This window comes from Chelmon rostratus, chromosome 14 (genome assembly GCF_017976325.1).
Source record: "Chelmon rostratus isolate fCheRos1 chromosome 14, fCheRos1.pri, whole genome shotgun sequence".
Lineage (NCBI taxonomy): Eukaryota > Metazoa > Chordata > Actinopteri > Chaetodontiformes > Chaetodontidae > Chelmon > Chelmon rostratus.
This window is the reverse complement of record NC_055671.1, coordinates 25,137,742-25,158,986: the sequence shown is the minus strand read 5'-3', so window position 1 is coordinate 25,158,986 and position 21,245 is coordinate 25,137,742. Positions and strand designations below refer to the sequence as shown.

The 21,245-nt window shown below is 44.4% G+C and overlaps 1 protein-coding gene across 4 annotated transcripts in view; it reads left to right on the top strand.

Moving 5' to 3' along the window:
* Window positions 1–6,254: 6,254 nt before the first annotated feature.
* Window positions 6,255–21,245, top strand: part of ncam1a (neural cell adhesion molecule 1a) — a 244,697-nt gene continuing 229,706 nt past the window's right edge. For all 4 annotated transcript variants that reach the window (XM_041952982.1, XM_041952984.1, XM_041952983.1 and 1 more), the window contains exon 1: window positions 6,255–6,413. In XM_041952982.1, coding sequence (XP_041808916.1) covers window positions 6,362–6,413 — 52 coding nt within the window. In that variant the 5' untranslated portion in view covers window positions 6,255–6,361. The remainder of the gene's footprint in view (window positions 6,414–21,245) is intronic.

The following is a 21,245-nucleotide window of genomic DNA, read 5'->3' as shown; positions in this document are numbered from 1 at the left end:
CCAAGCACATCCACATCCACAGGCTGAGCGAATGCCTCTGAGAGCAGGAGCTAAATCACTTAGATGACCTGATTCTGCTGCAGCTTTTCAGGTCTTCAAGCCTTCTCTTACCGACTGCTGCACCACAGACGAGAGACATCGTTCTGTTAGAGCTGCATCTCCCATTACACACAGTCCACACTGATAATTACAGTCGATTCATCCTGGATTTAATTGCATCTTATTTTTCAAACTCCTTTTCTGACAACTGTTGTCCGAAACAACCAATAAACATTTGTCTGTGATGAGTGCTAAAGCATTAGCATGCTTTGTTAGCGCATTAAAAAGCATGTGTCCTGAGGGCAAACCATTTAACTGTGAGTCCAAATGTTCAGCTTTGTTCGGATTAAAACACAAGGAGTTCATTTTTTCTCTGACTGAAGCTCTCCTCCTGTTTCCCTCGTGGATCTCAGGACCTGGCTGACGGCGTCCTGCAGCCAAATCGTCCACCTGATCTGAAAATTCAGTCAACAAACTTGAACCGCTCTCACACTGTAGACTCCACCGCTGCTTCCCGGATTGTTTCATCGGTTGTTTTGGCCTCAGCCACTCGCTGAGCCGCTTTTCAAGTCTGGGTTTATTGATTCATTTTGATATCAGCAGAGTTTCATTGGTTCTTTAAAGGTACTGAAGCCCCCTCTTTGTTGATGGACATATTGACAGACCTGTGAGAGAATAATGTACCTCTGCAACAAATACAACTGACGTCCTTATTGCAGCATGAAATGACTCCTGGTAGGATTTTTGCTGTTTTTGAATCGGTAAACAATGTTTTCTTTGTCGCTCTATTAAACACATGTAATCAGATTACATTACAGAAGTCCAAATTAACCCTCATAGGGGACCCTGGGGCTCCTACGGGCCCCAAATATAGTATCTGATTATACAGTGTACAAGTACATATACTAGGTTGTAATTTATTTTTCAGTATGTTTATTTTAATGTGCCTCAAAATGATGACTTTGTCACTAATCAGGCATTCACTGTGTTGCCGGTTTTGCCATCAGTTCCTGTTAATTGCTCACATGTTTGGTCTTTGGCTGTTTTATCTTCATTTCCTGGTCCAAGCGTGGAACATTGCTCGACCTGAGCGCCACCTCGGATGTTTGATTGACAGTCGTTAGGCTAACTGGTGATGAGAGAAGGTCACATCTGTGAGGTGATGAGCAGTGAAGGACTATTACATGTGACGCGTGTAAGTCGTGTTGTGCATTTTTTCCCCATTAGCGTTCAGAGGACCTTATTCAAAGCGACAAAGAGAAAAATTATGTTTGTGTGGAACTGGAACTGGAAAGTCGAGGCTTTGCAGTGAATCTAAATCAAGCACCCGTCAATATGCAGCTTATCTGTTTAGATGCTAATTCATTTAGGAATATGCATCGTATATTTTGCCCTCAGATGGTAAAAACTTCTAGTCAATCATTTGCATTCAGGATTCAAGTGTCCTATTTGTTGGAACGCAGTCTTCAACTCAACAAGCCCAAACATCAAACTATTTGCTCAACTTTTCAAACTTTCGAGGAGTTGCAGGGAGTGTTCCCGCAGCCTGCTGGGTTATCAATCTCTGCTGCCAGAAGTCTTGATGTTATTCTTTAATTGTGACCCAAGTGTTGAGCCACACGTCAAACAGTCCTGTTTCCTCCAGCTCAGAGTTATTGCCAACAAGTTATTTCTTTTGGTGACCTGGATTTTCTCTCTCTCTCCGGCTGGACGTCTGGAACTTTCCCCCCGCTGACATCAGTCAGAGGTCACCCTCTCACCTCTTACTTCTGCGGCCACGTTATCACATCACGACACTCTGGGCTTCACTCCACTGGCTTCCTATTAAGCAAGCAAGATTGTAGTGATCCAAAAATTGTGGAGAAGATTGCAGTTATTACTTTTAAAGCACACTTAGGTTTGGCTCCTTTTTGGACGATGGCCAATCACTTATTTGACAGTTCAGACCTTAAACCGTTTTGAACCTTTAGATTGTGATTCCTTGCTGTTCAGAATCTGAGCTTAGAAGGAAAACCCCACCATTAACCCACATTTTAAATATCAGATTTAGCTGGCTCCATATGGATCTGCTCCATTGCAGAGCCACCAGCGTAATCTGCAACTCAATGACGCCGTGTTGAGAGTTTGAGGACGACATATGATGGACAAAGGGTTTGATTCTGCTCCTGAGAGGCTCGATCTGGGCTGGTTCAGGTCTGTCGTCCCATTAATATTTAAGATTATATGTTTTAGCTGAATAAACAATAATAATTTTCGATGTTCACATGTTTAATGCAAATAATGATATGAGGAATCTGCAGCTGTTTTTGGTCTCCTTTGAGGGATTTTTAAAGTCGAGATAAACTGTGCACTTTTTAGTTCAAGGAGACTTTGGTATCATAATGCAGACGATGTCCTATTTTTAGAGGAAGTGCACTAATTAGGCTGTGGGTTTAAGCATTTCTTCAAGCTTCCTTCTTCCTCAGATTTACAAGCCAGGCTGAACCGAATCAAAAGCATTTAGCAGTTAAAGGCCTCTTCTAGGTTGTATTTTTGCTGGGTATTCAGTGCAAGCAGCCTATTCTTTAATGCATCTGTTTCAGTTTTGTATGTTTGTGGTTGTTGAAGCTGTTATAGTTTAATGTTGCAGCTGTCTCTCTCTCTCTCACACACACACACGTACACACAAATGTGTTTTGCTTATTGTCACTGGGATGTTTGACCTTCACTGTGCAGAATGATGTATGTGCAGAGTTTGAGGAAGCTGCTTTCAAATTCATCTGCTGGAGGGGAAAATGCCTCAGTGCTCACCTTAAACTGGATTTAAGAGCGATGATTTTGTGTTATCACAACTAGTTTGGCAGCAGGTCGTAGTCCAGTGTGCATCTTCCACCAGCGTCATGTGTAAACCTGAAATCTCCAGTGCACATTGACATTCATTAAAATTAGCATATTTATGCAAAATCTATTTTTCAATGAAGGAGGAGGAGCTGATGCAATTTTTAACAAGCTAATTTAACATTTCTGTGTAAAAAAACATATCAGATGCAAATGATTATTTCAAGAAGGCTGCAGTATTCGTATGTCTTAAAACATGCCTGGAAGGGATTTTGAACAGCTCGCTTTAATTTTTTCTTTTATCAACCTGCAACCTGATTCAGCACAAGCTCTGATAAACCTGCTGTTATCTGGCCAGCACCAAAAGGCAGAAAGACACAGCTAGCACCGAGCTGGTGAAGAGCTAGTCGGTGGTCAGAGACATGGCTCTCGGTTAATGCTAATGTTGCTCCATGTCTGCTGGATGTGGACACAGATTTAACCCAGGGCCTGGCAGAGCAGCGGCTGCTGACATGCTAACTGATGTGCATACGTGCCTGTGAGCCGATGTGGTCGCAATCATACTTCAACGGAGTGTTTGGAACATACTGAACAAACACACAGGAAGACAGACACAGGAAATATTAATCATGCTGCAGGAGTAGTTTGAGAGGTTTCTATCAGTGTTTTGACTCTATGGTAGCCAGGGTCAGCTAAGCTAACTAGCCTACAAGGAGCAATCTACAAACCCAATTACAGTCACCTGTCTAGCCTTCAAGAGGATGAGTGTTTGACATGCAAAATATTTAGGCTATGTATTGCTAAGCTAATGCTAAGCTAGTGATTAACCACCTGTGCTGAAGAAGTTTAGCAGGCTCTTTAGCCTACTTGGGGATTTGGTTCTGGGGATTACTGAGACGAGACACAAACGTACATTCCATAAACTAAACAGAAGACATGACTGAGGCTGCTGCGCTGTCACTTAGCATCTGACTGTTAGCTTAGCTGTACTTCAGAGTGGGTCAAGTTTAACCAGTGTTTTTGGTTTAACTCACAGCTGGGTGCTACGTTGAATTAGCCACAGTAAACCTGTTCATTATCAGTATTTCCTTTTTTTCCCGGATCAAGCCACTCCCATCTGCCATCCAATCATCTTTCTCCTCACCTGAGCTTCCCTGCCCACCTCCACACCTCATCAGTCCTGACGCCTGCAGCACAGCCTCATCTGTCAGATTGCTGTTGTTTCTTTGGTGCCATGCTTCTGCCTGCCTGTCAGCCTACCTGTAAGCTTATTTGCGTCTTCATCCTGTTATTAAATCACTGAACTGTCACCCTCCACCTCAGCTGTCTGCCTTTGGGTCTCTCTGCCGCTGCCTCACACTCACCTGTCTGATAAAAATTTGATTTAGATTAACATGTTGCAGAAAATCTTACCCCTGCAGTAACATGTTTGATAAAAAATAAAGATATAAAACTGCACCTCCTTACAATCTCAAACCCTGTGCCCCAAATATCAATAATCATTAAAATACATTATTAGTTTCTGATGATAGAGCAAACGATGTTAAATATGTAATGTTTCCCAGTGGTTTAATCTCCAAGCAAACCAAGCAGCTCTGCTGAGTAGTTAATGAGGTGCAGATGGTGAGGCGGGCAGCGGGAGGGTTGATGAGGGAATGAGCCACAGGTGTGCAGGGCACCGAGGGCACCTGGTGGACAGGTGACGAATGGCTGCTACTGAAAAATAACACACAGATGTGTCTGAATTTCTCAGGACATGAAGAGTCGACAAAAGGACCTGAGCGTCGCTTCATGTGGAGCTGCTGATGTGTCTGACAACCTACAACATGAAGTCATTGAGCTACAAAGAAACTGAGAGCGGCTCTGTTCAGTTCTGACTCGGTTCAAGACCGATGGACCTGAACCTGGAAAACCATCATCATCATCATCATCATCATCATCATCACTATCACCTGACATCAAACGCTTTGTCAAAGAGAAGCAGTTCCAGCCATCACAGAGGTTAGTGTGATATATGTGGTCAATAATTGAGTATGTCCCTCGAAGCGTGTTTTAAAAATTCAAGTGGCCTTGATGGGAAAGAAGTTCTGCACCTCTGCTTTAAAGGAGAGGTTTAATTTTTTTTAGGTATGTTTTTATTCAATATGACGCTTGATCAGATCAGTTAAATTCAGAGGCTTCGTCACATAATGCTGGTCAGTGTATTCAAGAGATGTTCCTGCTGGTGACGTGGTCTGCGCACGTCACCTTGAATTAGACTAGTAGGCTGGTATTGGCACATTTTGCAGATTGCAAATACATTTTTTCAGAAATATATTTTTGTTGGGATGTGAATGGAGATCATAGCTAGCTGACAAGCAGGTTGTACACACACACACATACACACACACACACACTTACAGGAGCACATAAGAATAATTACTTTATTGTCCTCACAAAATTCACACTGGATTTCTGTTGGAGCCTCATTTCTGATAAATGTGCAGAGCAACGCCTGCCCAGCAGCAAACAGCAGACGGAGCTGGTGGAGAACTAACAGGAGAGGGGCCGTGGAGTCAAAGTTCACCAAGCTGACACTAAAACAACTGCAAATGAATGCTAATGTGCTGCGTATTGGCTGCATTTTGCAAACAAGTTTGCAATATTAACTCAATAAACGTGTCAATGTCAGGTCAACAGCATGTTCTGCTGCTTTAAATAAAGCAAATCCTTTAAGGAAATTCCTCTGGAAATCAATATAAACTCAACAGAGCGGACTAAAACAGCCTAAACTAAAACAGCAGTCTCAGGACTCTGTTTAATATGCACCCCCACCAAATTAAACACCTCTTTTTAAGGAAGCAGTAATGAAATTATTTTGAAATAATGGATCCACAAATTAAAATGCATGTTCCTAAACATTCTGCAAATAAATAATTTGATTTAAAACAATGAAGTCTAGAGCAGGAAATGTGAGAAATAAAGAAATAGTAAATGAAGATTTAGAATTGAAATAATTCGATATTTTTTTGCATGTTTATTTGTTTAATTATGTTTGTGTGAATCACACCTTTAATTAGTCTCCAGGGTGGAATAAGTGTCTTGCTCCGTGTGTTTCGAAGCTGGTTTGGAAACTCACTAATCCGAATTAGAGCCTCTGGTGACCATCTGCTGTCTGCAGCGGCCGCTCCGCGCACTACTTTGTGACTGCATCCACCTCAGCCCGCCCCCTCCGTGCGTGTGCGTGCGTGTGTGCGTGTGTGTGTGCGTGGCTTCAGCCTACCGGGCGGAGTAATTCGTGTTGGTATCTATTGAGTGCATGCGTGTGTGTGCGTGTGTACGTGTGTGAGTGCGTGCTACGGCTGCTTCTGCTTGTCACTCATTGTGCCGCGAACACGGGTAGCGAAAAGGACCAAAATTCCGTCCGGTGGCAGTCGTTGTCCCTGGAAAGGCTGCTTTCTGTCTCCCTCATCAGCTTGTTTGAAGTGCGTCTGCTCCTCCAGGAGAATATCTGTGACACATTACAATGCTTCAAATAAGGGAGCTCATCTGGGGATTGCTATTCGCTGGCTGTGCAGGTAAGATGCGGAGTTATTTCTGATTCATTTTTAGGTTTTGTGGAGATTAATTTCAAGGCTGTGGCCGGAGCAGAGTCTGGAGAATTAAGGCCGAGCTGTGCTGACTGTGGAGCAGCATCCTCTGGTCCCGCCAGCGGCATCCTCGTCCCTGACTCCGGACGGCGGCTGCAGGTCAGAGCTGGTGCCCCGCACAATCCACCACCTTTGAGGCAAAAGTTTGTGTGTGGAGAGACACTTCAGCCGCTCTCTGAGCCGCAGATCCCACCCGGGATGCCTTGAACGCAGTTTCGAGGTGTTCTGCTCTAGTTTCGTACCGGGACCCGCTCGCCTCCCCGCGCGGCGCAGAGGAGTGTGGATCCGGGTCCGGCCAGTTTCCTGTCCTCCCCGAGTTCAGGCTGCTGCAGCTTTCTGACATTTCCATCAAAATGAGCCACGCGTGCTGCGTTTTGTGCCAGTTCGGCTCGTGAGTCGCCGTGTTGGTGGATGCTGGTGGAGATTAGGGCTGGTGATGCAGGGACGCTTCGTGCCCCCCCCACGCCAGCACACACCGCTGCGTGTAAACAACCTCACCGTTCGAGGTGTGACAGGAGCGTCGCAGAGCAGACTCGCAGAGCAGAGTCCGGCTCGGCGCGCTCACCTCTGCTGGGTCCGCGGTGACGCACCGAGGATGGAGAGCGCGGAGCGCCGCTCGCCCTGCGCGACGGGGCTTTGTCTCAGGCCACTGAAAGCGCGTTTAACCGCATTTCTACCAGGATCAAATTCGATTTTTGTGTCTCATAAACACGCGCTTCGGCTCGTTTGGCCGGCTGAGAGACGCGTCCGCCGCTCAGACTCTGGCCATCATCGGATTTGGCACGCCAGCAGTATTCTGCGCGGATGCTTCAGTGGGATTTTAGAGTTTAACATCAGTGTGATCATTTAGGTTTACCGCCTCTGACCTTCTTTACGCGACAGAATCTCTGTTTCTTTGGTTTTTCGATGTTGCTCAACATGACAGCGGACTTTCCAACTTCAGCGCGCTGCGTTTTAGGCGCAAAATGATGTTGACATACGAGCCCGGGCGGACTTGATCGTAGTTTTTTTAATTGGGGTGGTTGCGGGGGTGGAAATTCGTCATCCATTGAGGCGACTGAATAGTCATTGAATGTATACAATAGGATCCAATCCCAGAGCTCCCATGGTTAGGGCGGGAGGGGGACCCATTTCCCCCTAAACCCCCACCTCCTCTTCTTCCCACATCCTCCTCCCCTCCCGGCATCTGGCCCCTGTTTCTATAGACTGCAACTGTGTGCTCTGAGTGGAGTTTGAGGACCCCCAGGGGTCGTTGGAGAGAGGAAGGATAGTAATAATTTCATTCAGTAAATATTATCCCAGTTAAGATCATCCACCATTCTTCCTCCAGTTTCTACAGGTCTGCAGTCCTCCTGTCCTCATATCATGTCCTGTTTTTGTCTTCAGGCCAACTGTGGTCACAAAAAATAAGCCCGACAGGACTTTTGAGGCTGATATCGATATTTTCAGAGTTTAGAAAGTGTGATAATGATCTTTATTGAACTGTTACTGGTGAAGGCCTCTCACCTCGTGTTGTTAAGACATTGTGACCAAGATATATTCTAATCTCTAAAGTGGAAAAGTAAACTTGTCGGTCCCCTCTGGTGGACAAACGGTTCGATATATCTGTGATAACTGTGATTGGCCAGTGTTGCAGTGTTGTTTGGGGTCTTGTGGGTCATGTGGGCCTGAGACTGTCAACCTGCACATCTGTGGCTTGACAGTATTTGCAAACCTGTGACATACATTGGCCTGAACTGATCACACACGTTAACATTAATGAGCGGCTGTTTCTGCAGAATATTTTTGAGGTATTTTTCAGATCAGCAGCATTTCTCGCCTCCTTTTTCACCCAGACGCTGTCAGCCTGTCAGCTGTTTGTGGCGTAGAGGGCGGTGTGGTACCAAAAACAGCCGGGATATGTTCATCTTTTTCTATATGATTCATGATCCTGCCGAAATATTCTGACGCCCCCGCAATTCACTGCACCTCGTATGGGAGGGGAAGTGAAAGGAACCAAGAGGGAGATAATTAGACAACTGTGCCTTAGCTCTGCCTTGTTGCAAAAGGGGGAGAAATTCAAAGAAATTGATCATATTATTTGATAGGCCCGGGGTATATTAAAAGGGTAATGACAGTATCGCACCGTTTGAAGGCTGAGCAATTTAATTACATTTATTGATTTCCAGTTCCTGTTTCAGTTCAGTGATAATTGAATTTTGAGGCTAGTAGCAAACATTAGAACGGAGAGCCGCGCCACCTTCCAAGAAACAACGGAACAACGGGCGGATTAAATAGAAGATGACTTCGGAAGTGGACGCAGACGGCGGCCTTTCTCGTCTTAGACTGTCTGCAGACAGATGGATCGAGCCTCGCGTGTTCTGACGTGGCGTTATTGGAATGACCTCCCGGATCCATGATCATCATTCTGCAGCATGAAAGAGTGGAAGGTGACGGAGGCTAATCGGAGTAAGAAAGCTGAGTTCTGCCGACCTCACGCTGAAAACGAGAGCGGCTCAGATCTGCTGCTTCACTGATGTGAACTCATTTCTTTTAGTTTTGCAGAGAAGTGAAATCTGATGGCTGCTGATGCTTGAAGATGATTTCGATCACATGATTTTAGGGTTTTGGGCTGAGCTCGACATTTGCGCTCTCCACGTCTCCTGCGGTCAGACGGAAAAAAAATCAGCCTCCTCATTGATTTCAATGAGAGCAGCGTGTCGCTGCAGTGGGTGTCCTGATGCAGAGCAAAGGGAAAACAATGCTGCCAGAAAAGTTAAACCTGGCCCAACTCCTGCTTCAGCGTCCTCCGGCAACACACCATGTCGGCCAATCGAGTTTTATGGAGTAGACACTGCTGATGGATGGGTGATTCTTGTCACCCTGATAACTTTCCAGAGCTGTAAAATGTCTGCATCTGTTACTCACTTCCTCTGGTCAGGTTCCTCATTTGATTGGTACCTGAAACAACATGAAAGGCTCCACCTGTTTGCGTCCTTCAGATTCCACTTTTGCTCTGAATTCCCCGTCGCTGCTGCGCACCTGCTGTTCCTTTCATGCAGTTTTATGAAACTCGAGATTGAAGAGCAGAGCAGATCCATGTGCTTGTGAATCCTAAGACAGCATTAAGTGAACTGTGAAGTTCCTTTAATGAGTCTCTGGATCTAAAACAATGTTTTCGTGCGTCAAGCGTTGAGCTGTTTCTAAAACGGAACGAAAAAGTTTAACTCACCATTCTGAGGGAGAGAAAATACACAACTCCTAAATGACTAACATATGTGACTTTGACTGCTGTGGTGAGTTCAAAGCCACTATGAAAATAATACAGGCTATTTTTGCCGTAGGGGAACTGGAAAAAGCAGCCAAACAAGGGAAAATTATAAGGCGTTTTTAGTCTGCTCTCTGAATAAAACTGGATTCTGGGTCTTCAGAACTTTTGCTCTGTAGTTCCAACAAGGTCCATGCTGCATTCACTGTGACATGTACACACTTTGTACCCATTTATCACAGCTCGAATTCTCATCAGCACAAATGCAGCTCAGATTACAGCTGTGCCCCTTTGGATTCAGCTCATTTCCAGCTATATGCTGCTACTACTGCACAGTAAAGCAGAAGACGGCATCAGAAAATGACTTCTCATCATTGCGAGTTTAGTTGATTTTCCAGATGTGAGTTCTCGGCTGCTGCTGAAGTTTACATCAGCCCCATCCATTACTCTGCATTCATTACTCTGTTTTTCCACATACTTCTGCTGCCTTCATTCTTTTCATTGTAGTCTGTGTATTGTTTAAAGCAATGAATTAGTTTCCAGCATTAAAAGTCTACTTATCACTGCTGCTGTATTCTCTCTGAAAGCCAAACTAAACACACTCCACGTCTCTGCATTGGAAACACAAATGAATGAACCAATGAATTGAGTCAAATGAATTGTGGAAAGGGTGCAGGAACTTATGGTATTTTGGTTGCACTCGTAAATCACAGGAAGTAACAGTAAACTAAAATGATGGAGGGGTAAGGATATAACTGAAATGACAAGTGATTTCACTTTGTCAAAATACCACTGATGAAGTCCAGGACCAGAGTCAGGCCTGCTCAGGGCCCGAAACAGGACTGATGCATCTGCAGAAAGAAAGAAAGAAAGCAACAAAGACGAAAAGAGAGAGACATTTCTGAAATCTGACAAAACTGCTGCACTGTGGTCTGTGGAGATTCTCATTCATCCAGGTCATGGTGTGGTCTTCTAGAACCACAAGAAAGTCCAGCTGCCTTTTGGAAGCACTTAGATGCTGCACTGTTGGCATCAATTAGGATACCACAGCTTCAAGGTGCACTTCCTGTTTTGTTTTCTAAGTGCACCACCAAATCCCAAAATAGTTGTCTGGCATTTTATAAACGTCTTCATTAATAAGCCCGAAGATTGTGACAGTTTTACCCCCCCTCTAACGCATGAACAGAGCAACACAGAGAATAATAACTGTAGTCACAGTGTGGCCAGTGGCTGTTTCCAGATCTGTGGATAAAACGTCCTGTTTTGGTTCTTAGACATGAGAATGAAACATGTTCTAAGGCAGAGGTGTTGATTATCCATAACTTCATGTCATCTCACAGCTTCTTCACGCTGAATCAAAAAGTGCACGTAGTTCCGACAGATAAGTTCAAAACGACTCGACTGTTATTATTTCTTCTCTGCTGACTGCGAGATGAGGATGGGCCGTCTTTGCATATTAATCAGTGCATGAATAGGGACCGTGAGTGATTTGCATTGTGTGAGCAATGAAGGCGCCCTGTAGAGAATTGAATGTGGGGGGGAAAAAAGAAAAAAAAACTGAAAAAAGAAGATGGGTTTGTTCCCCTCCCCCAACCCTCCAACCCTTGAATGAGTTTTTTTTTTTTATCAGCACAGCATTACTTTGCAGTACTCGGTACAGTATATACAGTGTGTACCAGGTTGCACAACTTTCTCTTTGATGGTTTCCATTTTTCCTCTAATTCACTGAACGTTGAACGTTAGTGAAAAGCCTTTTCCACAGGGCGCGTCAGTGCTGCTGTTGCATGTGACATTTCAAGATTAACTTCCAGTCTAATGGTGTACAGAGTATTAAATATATTAACAGATTTATGTATTTTATGGTGTGTTTACAGGCAGCGCTGTCATGCACTCGACAGCTACCAAGTTAGTTGCTAATGTGTATCAGTGCTGCGTGAAGTGGGCCCAAAGCTGAGCCACCACGACGTTTGATTTAGAAAATATACAATGTGAATAGCTGTTTATGCTGTTTTAGGTAAAAATGCTCTTTAAATATGTAGGATCCCTGATCATCAGTTATTTTTCGACGGGCAGAGTGATCTTAGTGCCATTCTGCATTTCAACAATAAAATACAATAGATAGAGAAAACTTTTGGCGTGCAGCCCACCATTAAGTTTCAGTTCTGGGCAGCCTTCAGCTCGATCATATACCCTGGAATCAGCCACCGCTCTGTCAGTCATAGAGAGTCTGCACCGTCTGTCATATCACAAAGCCATTTCTGGACCTTTCGGCATCCTGTTATGATCGAAACCAGCAAGACTCCAGAATTTGGTCTCTGTAAAGGAAGATCAGCCTAATGGATCTGAACACATTATCTGGTGGTCCATTTGTTCAAATCCACAGACCTTCTAGAAATTGGCAGATTTACTGAAAGCTCGTCTCAGGCCCTCCATGGTCTGCCCCCCCCCCCCCCGGTTGAATTGCAGTGGCTCTTATGCTAAATAACTCCTCAGTTCTCTTCAAAGAAGAATTTGCAGTCCCAGCGGGGTGAACTGGTATCTGCTTCTAATGGATTCAGAAAAACTGTGCTTGATGTGAAAATGCCCCGAGATCACATCCAGCCAGGTAAAACGTGTGCGAGTGGCAGCCAGGCTGCGGGGGGAGAACATGGAGGGTGACTGTGGATGGACAGTAGTTTGCTGCGACACCCCTTCAGCGGAGTCCTCTAGTCCAACCTCACCAGGCTCTCGACATCAGCGCTGATGATCTGTGCTGCTTTGGCGCGCAGCTCCCTGCGTTTCTTTCCTGAGCTCTGTTTAAGTGAGGCTGCCAAGTCTGGTGAGGGGGCCCAAGGTGACGACGGACTACTTTCCTGTGAAACAGAATCCCGGCGCGATGTCCCTGTCCTCCTTGAACTGCCGGGAGAACGACAAGCGCAGATTTTATTTGTAATAGATACTGTTTGTATTGATGTTCCAGTTTTCTTTATTGTCAGCATGGGGCGAGTGTTATTTATAGTCTGTCACCATTCTAACTTACCTCCCCCAGGACTGGCGCTGGTGAACAGATGGTATTTCTGTGAAAGTCAAAGACACTTCTGAGTTGTCTTGTGTTGAAAACAAGTGATCCTCTCAACCACAAGAATCTGTTCACGACTTAAACATTCGTGGAGAGACGCCACTTTAATGTAAAAGACTCTTCTTCAGCCGCAGTAACCTTCATCAGGGATCGCACATGAATCGTTTTCAAACCAGATTTTCAAGGACTGCCCGTGAGGACCTGCATGCTGGGAACTCCCCCGAGAACGATGAACCTTCGAGGGCTTTTCTTCTGTTTGCATTCGTCCTGCCAACAGGAACGCTGAGGTGATGTCAGCCAGCTGGTGGTTGGTATGGCAACGTCACTTCTGTGCAACATAAAACAACAACAAGGCCTGGAGGTCACTGTCAGTCCATTTGTCCGTGTTAATGTTTTAAGGCTGCTGTTATGAACTGCTGTCACACGGCATTTAATGCAGATTTTTAAAAATGGCGATTTCCGGCGCTGCGTTGGCTCGTGTGCTCGACCAATCAGTTTATACTTACATCACTTAAAGTTCTTCATGTGCTGGGCGAGTACTTAATCTGAAGTAGGATCTGCAAAAGTCCGTCAAACGAGCGTTCTAAGAACTGTGATCGTTCCCACTTCTTGCAGTGGGGACACAGTTAATGGGAGGGTTCTTAGAACTGTGTACTCTTAATGATGGATTACTGGCAGCCTTTCTTTCATGAGTCACAAGTGCAGAGAGCCGGAGGTTTGATGCTTCACTTCCCTTTATTCAATTCAGAGAAAAGACATCAGTATCATCCGTGTGTACCTGTTTGATTTCTGACGCTGATGCTTCAGCACTGCATGTGGTGGTCGGCTGTGGGCGAAGCTAAATGTTAGACACATGACATGCTCCTTTTCTAAGTATTGCAGTTTGGTATGAGAGGCTGTTGAAATCTGCAAGAAATGAAATATATTACAACAAGAGTAAAAGGCAGCATATATCAGCTGTGTATTCCACACATCAGCACACCCATTGTTTCCCATGTGCGCCTGCACACAGGCAGCATCTTCACACACTGTCCTCTTTGTTGTGGCTCCACAAAAGCAGCGCTTATATCAGATGTTCTTTGGCACGTCCTGGCTACAGTACCTGGACTATCTTTCTGTGTCGCACGTCCGTTGTGTGCTACAGGCGTGATGCCATCTTCCCGTGGTGCTACCGCCAGGTATCAATGTACCTTTTGTCATCCGCTTTGGCCCATGACACGTCATGTCCACAATTATAGCCTGGACCTACATGAGCCAACACTTCATTCTAGGCACATACCCAGTGCAGAATAAAACAGACATGCTTGCATGTCCGGTGCCCCCCCCCCCCCCGCTGGTTGCGTCCATGTCTGTTCTTAAGATGTTTAGGCCACTAAAAAAAGTGGATCCAATATCACCTTAATGATACGATTCCTTCCTTCCCCCACCCAATTAGATATACTTAGTTCCCTGCTCTGCACTCCCTGTCACTGCTCACCCATGACTCACCTGGGGAGGGCCACTTTGGTCTGAAATATTTATTATTCAGCAGGACTTCATGGAAAATGAAATTGCAGTCACAATAAGTAACCTGCAGACTCAATATGTGACTTTAATTGGACTTCATTATCCGTCTTTGGTGTGCTTTGCTTACTCAGACGGTGCTGGGAAACAGAACCGTCCCCCCAGTTGATCCGTGATGTTTCTAGCACTGAGATGGAGTTCTGTAGATGGTTTGGTTTCTTCACTGGTGCTGCAGGGACTCATTGAAGTCAGAGTGTTAGATAGTCCGAGGCGGTTTGTTCCAGGATTTCAGCTGCCTTGCTGATATCACACCTGCTGTATTTGTCTTCAATTGGGGGAGGATTTTCTGCTCTGAAATCCTGCCTTTCAAACCACCTGCAGAGGCAGCTCATTTTCCTGCACACCTGCTGTCCACAGGGATAATTGTTGCACATTTAAGATGCATGCAGGGGTGTTTTTTTGCACACAATTCGTTTGGATTGTGAAATATTTTGTATGTTTTGCTTGATAATTGTGTTATTTTTCTGTGTTGCCTCTTCAATCACGCCTTCGCTAGCCCCATATCTGTTTAACAGAATTCCATATTAACCTGAGGTCACATTGCAATGTCACACTGTGGCACCGGGGAAGCAAACATGGCCGTCCTTGTTGTTTGAGCCTTTGATTGGCTGCCCAGGTAATCACTCATTAATCCCTGTGTTTTCGTTCTGCTTGCATTTGATGGATGTAGGATAAATAGAAGCGATGAATTAGCGAGTACGCTCCAAAACCCACAGACCATAACGCTTGTCCATGTCCACACACTTTATAACTCACACAAGAGGAGCATTCTGCTTAATGCTGACCTGAATAGATGCCATGTGCAGCAAGTAAACAAAAAAAAAAAACGACATGAAGGCCAACTGTGGGGCAAACATGGGGAACTGGACGGCGTATACTTGCTGTGCTTTGGCATCACTGAATCTGAGGGGAATGCATGATTTCCTGTCTTCAACACCTGCACGCTTCCAAAAACTGCTAACATTTGGTCTGAGTGATAGTTCAGAAGATAAGCCTAACACACAGCAGTTTAACATGTTTGTTTCCCGCTGATATTCACGTTTTTACGAGCCATCCTAAACAAGAGCTTGAATAACAGCTTGTGCCTTGTATATTCCAATACGTCGTATCGGAGATAAGCTAGAATCAGTCAGCACATCGGTCGGTCTGGGATGCCTTCCATTAAAACGGGTTTTCCTTCCTTTGCCACGATGACAAATTTGCCAAATGGACTGCAGCCAGAGTGTACTGTAAAGCTGGGATAGTGCCCATCAGGACAGGGGGACACAACATAGAGTCTTATTTTGCATTTAATTTCATACAAGCAGCATTCTCATTATTAGTTACTCAATTAGTGTGATATAATTATACAATTATACAGTCATTATAGAATTTAATTATAGTAGTTCACATCAATGTGTATACACATGATGTTAAACAATGTTTAAGTGAATTAAAAATATTGAGCTCGTTGACTTGTAATGAAGCGCCACACATGTGCTCCATATTTGTTGGCCACCCCTCGTGTTTCTAGACATTTCTGTGGCTTCAGGAAGTTTGTGTTAGCACACACACACCGCCTGTCCACCTTATAAACTCAGCATCCTCTCAGTATCACTTGCTGGGATGTCTTGGCACTGACATCGTTCACCTGAGCTAAAGTTGTCTGACACAGTTTAGCTGCTGCAGCTCACAGACCAACCTGAGGATTAATCTCGCCTCGGCGACGGTGTTTATTTGATGCACATTATGACCACAAAGACGGAACAGGCTTCCCGCGGCTTCTTACAGTCAGACATCCATCGTCTCACCTTACCTTGGCTGAGCTGTCATTGGGAGGCGAGGCCGTAGTGTATCTGTGTTTTACAGTCTCTTAATCCCAGGGAGTGACTCACCATCATGATGTAATGCCTAGCAATGGCACTTAGCTCATCCCAGGGCCTCTGTGATTGGCTGGCTTCCTCAGGTGCCAAGCTGCCTCAGCCTTTGTGTGAAGAACAAAAAAAAACAAAAAAAACAAGTGTGTCTTGTGGGAGATGGGAACAAGGCAAGATGTGCAGCATGTGCAGTATTCTGTGGACTTGTTTACTCTCTAAATTGGCACAATTGTCAGAGAGCACATTCTTGAGGCAGCATCCTGTGTGCCTCCGTGGTGTTTTCAGAGCGTGCCAGCAAAAGTCCAGAATGACTCAATTCTCTGCACACCGTTCACAAACTCAAACTGCATCGTCTCAGATATTTTCCATCATGTCTGTAGGTTTTATCTGAGCTCGATGAAGATGTGGCCACTTTAAGTGACGTGGACGCTGAGTTCACAAAATTAAAATTCAAGACTTGTGGAGCTGTTTTTAAGCAGCCTGGCTGCACATTCAAACGGCCGTGTGAGCCGTGAGACAGCAGACTCAGGACCAACTAGCAAATTCAGCTGGGGAGCAAAACATATTGAGTTGTGACTTTTATTACATTTTTCATTTTGTGGTAAACTAAAAGAATATTGGGTTTGTGTTTCCAGGTAATGGCGTTGTGATGGGGAGCTATTCTTCTCTGAAATGTAAAAATCACTTCAAGCATCATGACACACTTGTTCCTCGTAGCTTTGAGCTGTTTAAAGAAGGCAAAGGTAGATGGTAGAAGGCAGGTGTGTGTGTGTGTGTGTGTGTGTGTGTGTGTGTGTGTGTGTGAGGTAATGCTATGGAAACAGGAGGAAACAGACACAGGAAGGAGCTGTTGTTTGACAGTGAATGCAGCACAGACTCTGGACTGTTTGATCAAACTGGTGTGTCAGATATCATCTGATTACTTGGTAAAATCCTGCCTACAATCTAATATGGCCGCTGCATATAACCAGAGCCCCGCTGCCGCTGCCCGCACGGAAACCACATGTGAACCATGATGAGGTCAGACTGATCAAAATAAATGGTGTTTTTGTGCGGGGCTGGTAGCAGGTGGTTGCAGGGGAACATTATCTCGGAGCTGAGAGGGAGGTGCTGCTGTCGTAGCGGAAGCAAAGTCAACTTGAATACATGAAGCACCTGTCGAGCCGGACATCAGACCTCAAAACTTTACGAGTTACAAACCAAATGTGTCTTACGTCAGGTATCGAGACGCTTCATTTAATTCTGTAGCTTTAGAGCAGCGATGGAAGAATCATTCAGATCATTCAGAAAAGCAACAGTACTAATACAACGGAAATACTCCACAAGTAAAAGTCATAACAAAGAGGCAGCAGTAAAATGTTCCTGTCAGTGTTTCTCATCATATCTGATGTTTGTGGATTAATATTTCTGCTGCATTAATGTGGCTGCTGCAGTTTACTGCTGTACATGTTTCAGGTTGAGCTCATTTGAACTTCTTTATATACTGTTGGCTGGTTTAATCTACAGCGATGCATCATATATATATATAAAACATGTCAGCATTGGGATTTGGAATATTTGTGAGATACTTGCACAGACTTTTAGCCTTTTTTGCAGCTACTTGCATCCGTCTTCTTCTTCTGACTTCTCGTCACTACTGGCAAATGTTCTCCAAACTGCCACCAACTGACCAGGTTACTATGCTCCACTTTAACATTGCAGCCAACTTTTTGTTTGTTTGTTAAAAATATGAGAGAATTATGGGAAAATATTCAAATGAGAGGTCAGCAGGATCCAGTGGTTTGTTCTATAAGATCATCATATGTTCTGTGAGAACCACACATCTCTAAACAGGCGAAGTAAAACAGCCTGTTTTCAGCTTTGTGACGATGAATTTTCCAGCTGATCTAAGAGGCTTTTCAACGAGTTTATTTAACTGAAGGAGGAACATTTTCTCAAACTATAAAGGAAAACTTCATCCTTCAGTTTATCACAAACAGTCAACATCAGCACATCTGGAGATGTGTGGTTTTCACTGGGCAGGAAGGGGAAAACAGATGGGAATACTCAAGTTAAGTAAAGTGCCTTGAATTTATACTTAAGTACAGTACTTGAGTAAAAGTACTTAGTTACATTCCACCTCTGCTTTAGAATATGTCAGGCTTTAGTTCTAGATTCAGTATTTGTGCGTTGAGCAGTGTTAAATTCTCCAAACTAAGGCAACAAAAGCTCATTGATTTGATAATTTTGAACATTTTTAAACGATATCATAGGAAATAGAAATGAACAATATTCCTAATGTGCACAGTAGGACCAGTTCTGCATTAGATCACTCAGAACTGAAATGAAAACATAATCTACAGTATGAGATGCTCTATAATTGAGCGTACAGTACAGAGCCTCGTCAGTGTCATGTGGTAGAAAAAGATATTGATGTCGAGCGGATTGGTAAACCAAACGAAAGGATTACTGCACTGAGGGTGTTATTATAGGTTCATTACTCATTCACTAATTTGTGTGCAGAGATTAATATACTGCGCGCTCGGTTTGACAATCCACGTGTACGGACAAATAAAATGTAAGAAACACAATATTTGGAGGAGTGAGGAGTTTGAGCTGCACTCGTAGGAAGGATGAAGCTGTCGGCGTGGACCTCTGCTGCATCCTGCGTCCGTCACTCAGAGCAGGTACGAGTTTGTTACCATGCACGCATCATTGCAAACAGTCAAAGACGGAGCTAACTAACATACTGTGACCGGCTTGTGCTCAGTCTGTCAAGCACAACATGTGGAATATAAAAGCATTTTTTATCACTTTCTGACGACACTTATGCTGCATTATATTATTAACCCCCCTCTTTTTATACAGAATTATAATTCTGTGCTTTTATTGTGAATGCAGATTTCGAAAAGGCCCCTGAACTGTGCAGAAGGATTTTTATGGTTCTGTTTTATGACCCCCAGTGGCCTGCGGTTTTAATTGGATAGACACAGAAAAATGTTGTCTTTTGTCAGAGCGACACTCTAAACGCACGACGACGTGAATGTAAGACATAAAAAAAGCTTTATTTTCTTTTGAATCCTTTCTTTTTAAAATGGAGAGAGCGCAGCCAATTTCATCTGGAAATTTGAAGACAATCACCCCGATTTGACCCAACACAAACCCCTCCATGAGGGTCTTTTCCATTATGTTTTTTATGGCCCGGCTGCTGTGTTTGATGAGATCAGGAGAGGTCTGTAATTTATTAGGCTTTCACGCTAACAGCATTGTCGGAGCGCTGCTCCTGAAGAAAAGCGCCAGGAGTGGCTCACTGTGAGCCCGGGAGGCAGACAAAGGTGGAGGGGCGGCGGGCGGGAGGAGGGGTGGAGGATGAGAGGGAGGCGGGACACAATGCAAAGTGTCGTGGAGGAGGAACCGCTGGGTCGGCAGGGCTCTTCAGCCTCTGGATTCTTTGTTTCCCGTTCTGTCATAAAGCTCATTGAGAGTAGTAATAGTGTTAGGCATGGAGAGATGTTTTTCAGCCCCTCATCCCTTGATTTAATTTAAAAATGACATTGTTCTTACTGCATTGCGATAGATGCTAGCCAGCCTCCTCTTCGCAGATCTAGGACATTGCTTCAAATTCCCTTTTCTCAGATCTTTTCTTCACTCTTCTTGTTGCTAAATTAAATGCATTCGCGTCAGTTGAATGGAAGCTCAGATGTTGTGAAAAGAGAGATCTTTGCCTTGAAAGATAAGCCTGCGTGATACGCGTTTTTTTCTTTCTCCTCACAAATTAATGTCTAAAAATAAGTGGAAGCCCTGACGCTCTGCTGGTAAACTGATTGCTGTAAGAGGAGTAAAATTTCTGCTCGTGCGTCGTGGCCTGATTATGTCTCTGGAATGAATAGCCGCTCTCCTGACTGACAGCTGTCTCATTTTATCTGCAGGGCTTTTCTGCATAATGCGCTGCTCTGCTGCTTTAATAAGGCGCCGTAACCGTAAAGTTCTGTAACTGCGTAATTGTTTCTCTCTATTGACAGTTCAGAAATGTTGCCTGCACGTGAAAATGGATCCTCTAAGACTTTGTGCCCTGGCTGGAGGGAAGGATTTGTCCTGTTGATGATACACGAATGTTGACAGGTGATAAAGAAACAGTTTCTGGCACTCCTCTCTTGGCACAGTTGTTTTGGAGTTTCTCCTCCATATTATTTGGCGGCTCGCAGTGTTTGTGCTGCACGGCTTACTGTAAATACTCAAATTTAAATGTAAATCCCTCGCATATGAATCTGCACAAGAAATACTGGAAATGTGCAGCCTTCACTTGTTGCCTTATTGTATCATTGCATTTTGGCCAATAATGCAGCTTTTGAGAAGCTTTAACCAATCAATAAACTCCCAAAAAAAGCTCTCTGAAGTCTTTTTAATGTTTAATTTCATGCCAGCAGTGTCTACTTTCACCCCTGCCAAGGAACAAGAGCAGAGAGTAGACACATCCAACTTTCCCTCATGGTTGAAATGAGGGAGACAGACCAAAGAATGTCGAAAAAGGTGTTTTCATGCTTTCATGCCTTCATATACTTTGAAGCCTGAAGGTTAAAATAATCAGACCAATTATATTCAAGGTACAAGATTGAAACCCCTCCTAAAATGTCTGATGCCCTCATATGAGACGTCAGCTCTTAATGAGGCTGTTTATTAGTTTATTAGTAGTTCTTGTCCATGTTTTGTGACAAACTGGGAGGTAAATGTCAAATGAAGAGCAGCTCTCTGTCTGAACAGCAGAAGGATAAAATATGTTTACATCGCAGGAACAAAGGGAGCACGTCACGCGACATGTGATTGATGCTGGCCGGCGGTGCAGGCAGCCAGATGGGCCGAGCTCAGACGATTCAAGGCGAGGGTCGAGGGCTCGGCCTTTTTTCCACGAGCCAGCAGAAGCCCCGGAGACGCCGTTGCCCAGCGGCTCCGGCTCAAAGTGCCTCAGTGGCCCTCTCACCTCAGTGACACTGCAGTGAATCTGCGCACACTATATTCAATATCGTCTTAAGTAGCAGTAAAACGCGTTTATTAGAGTC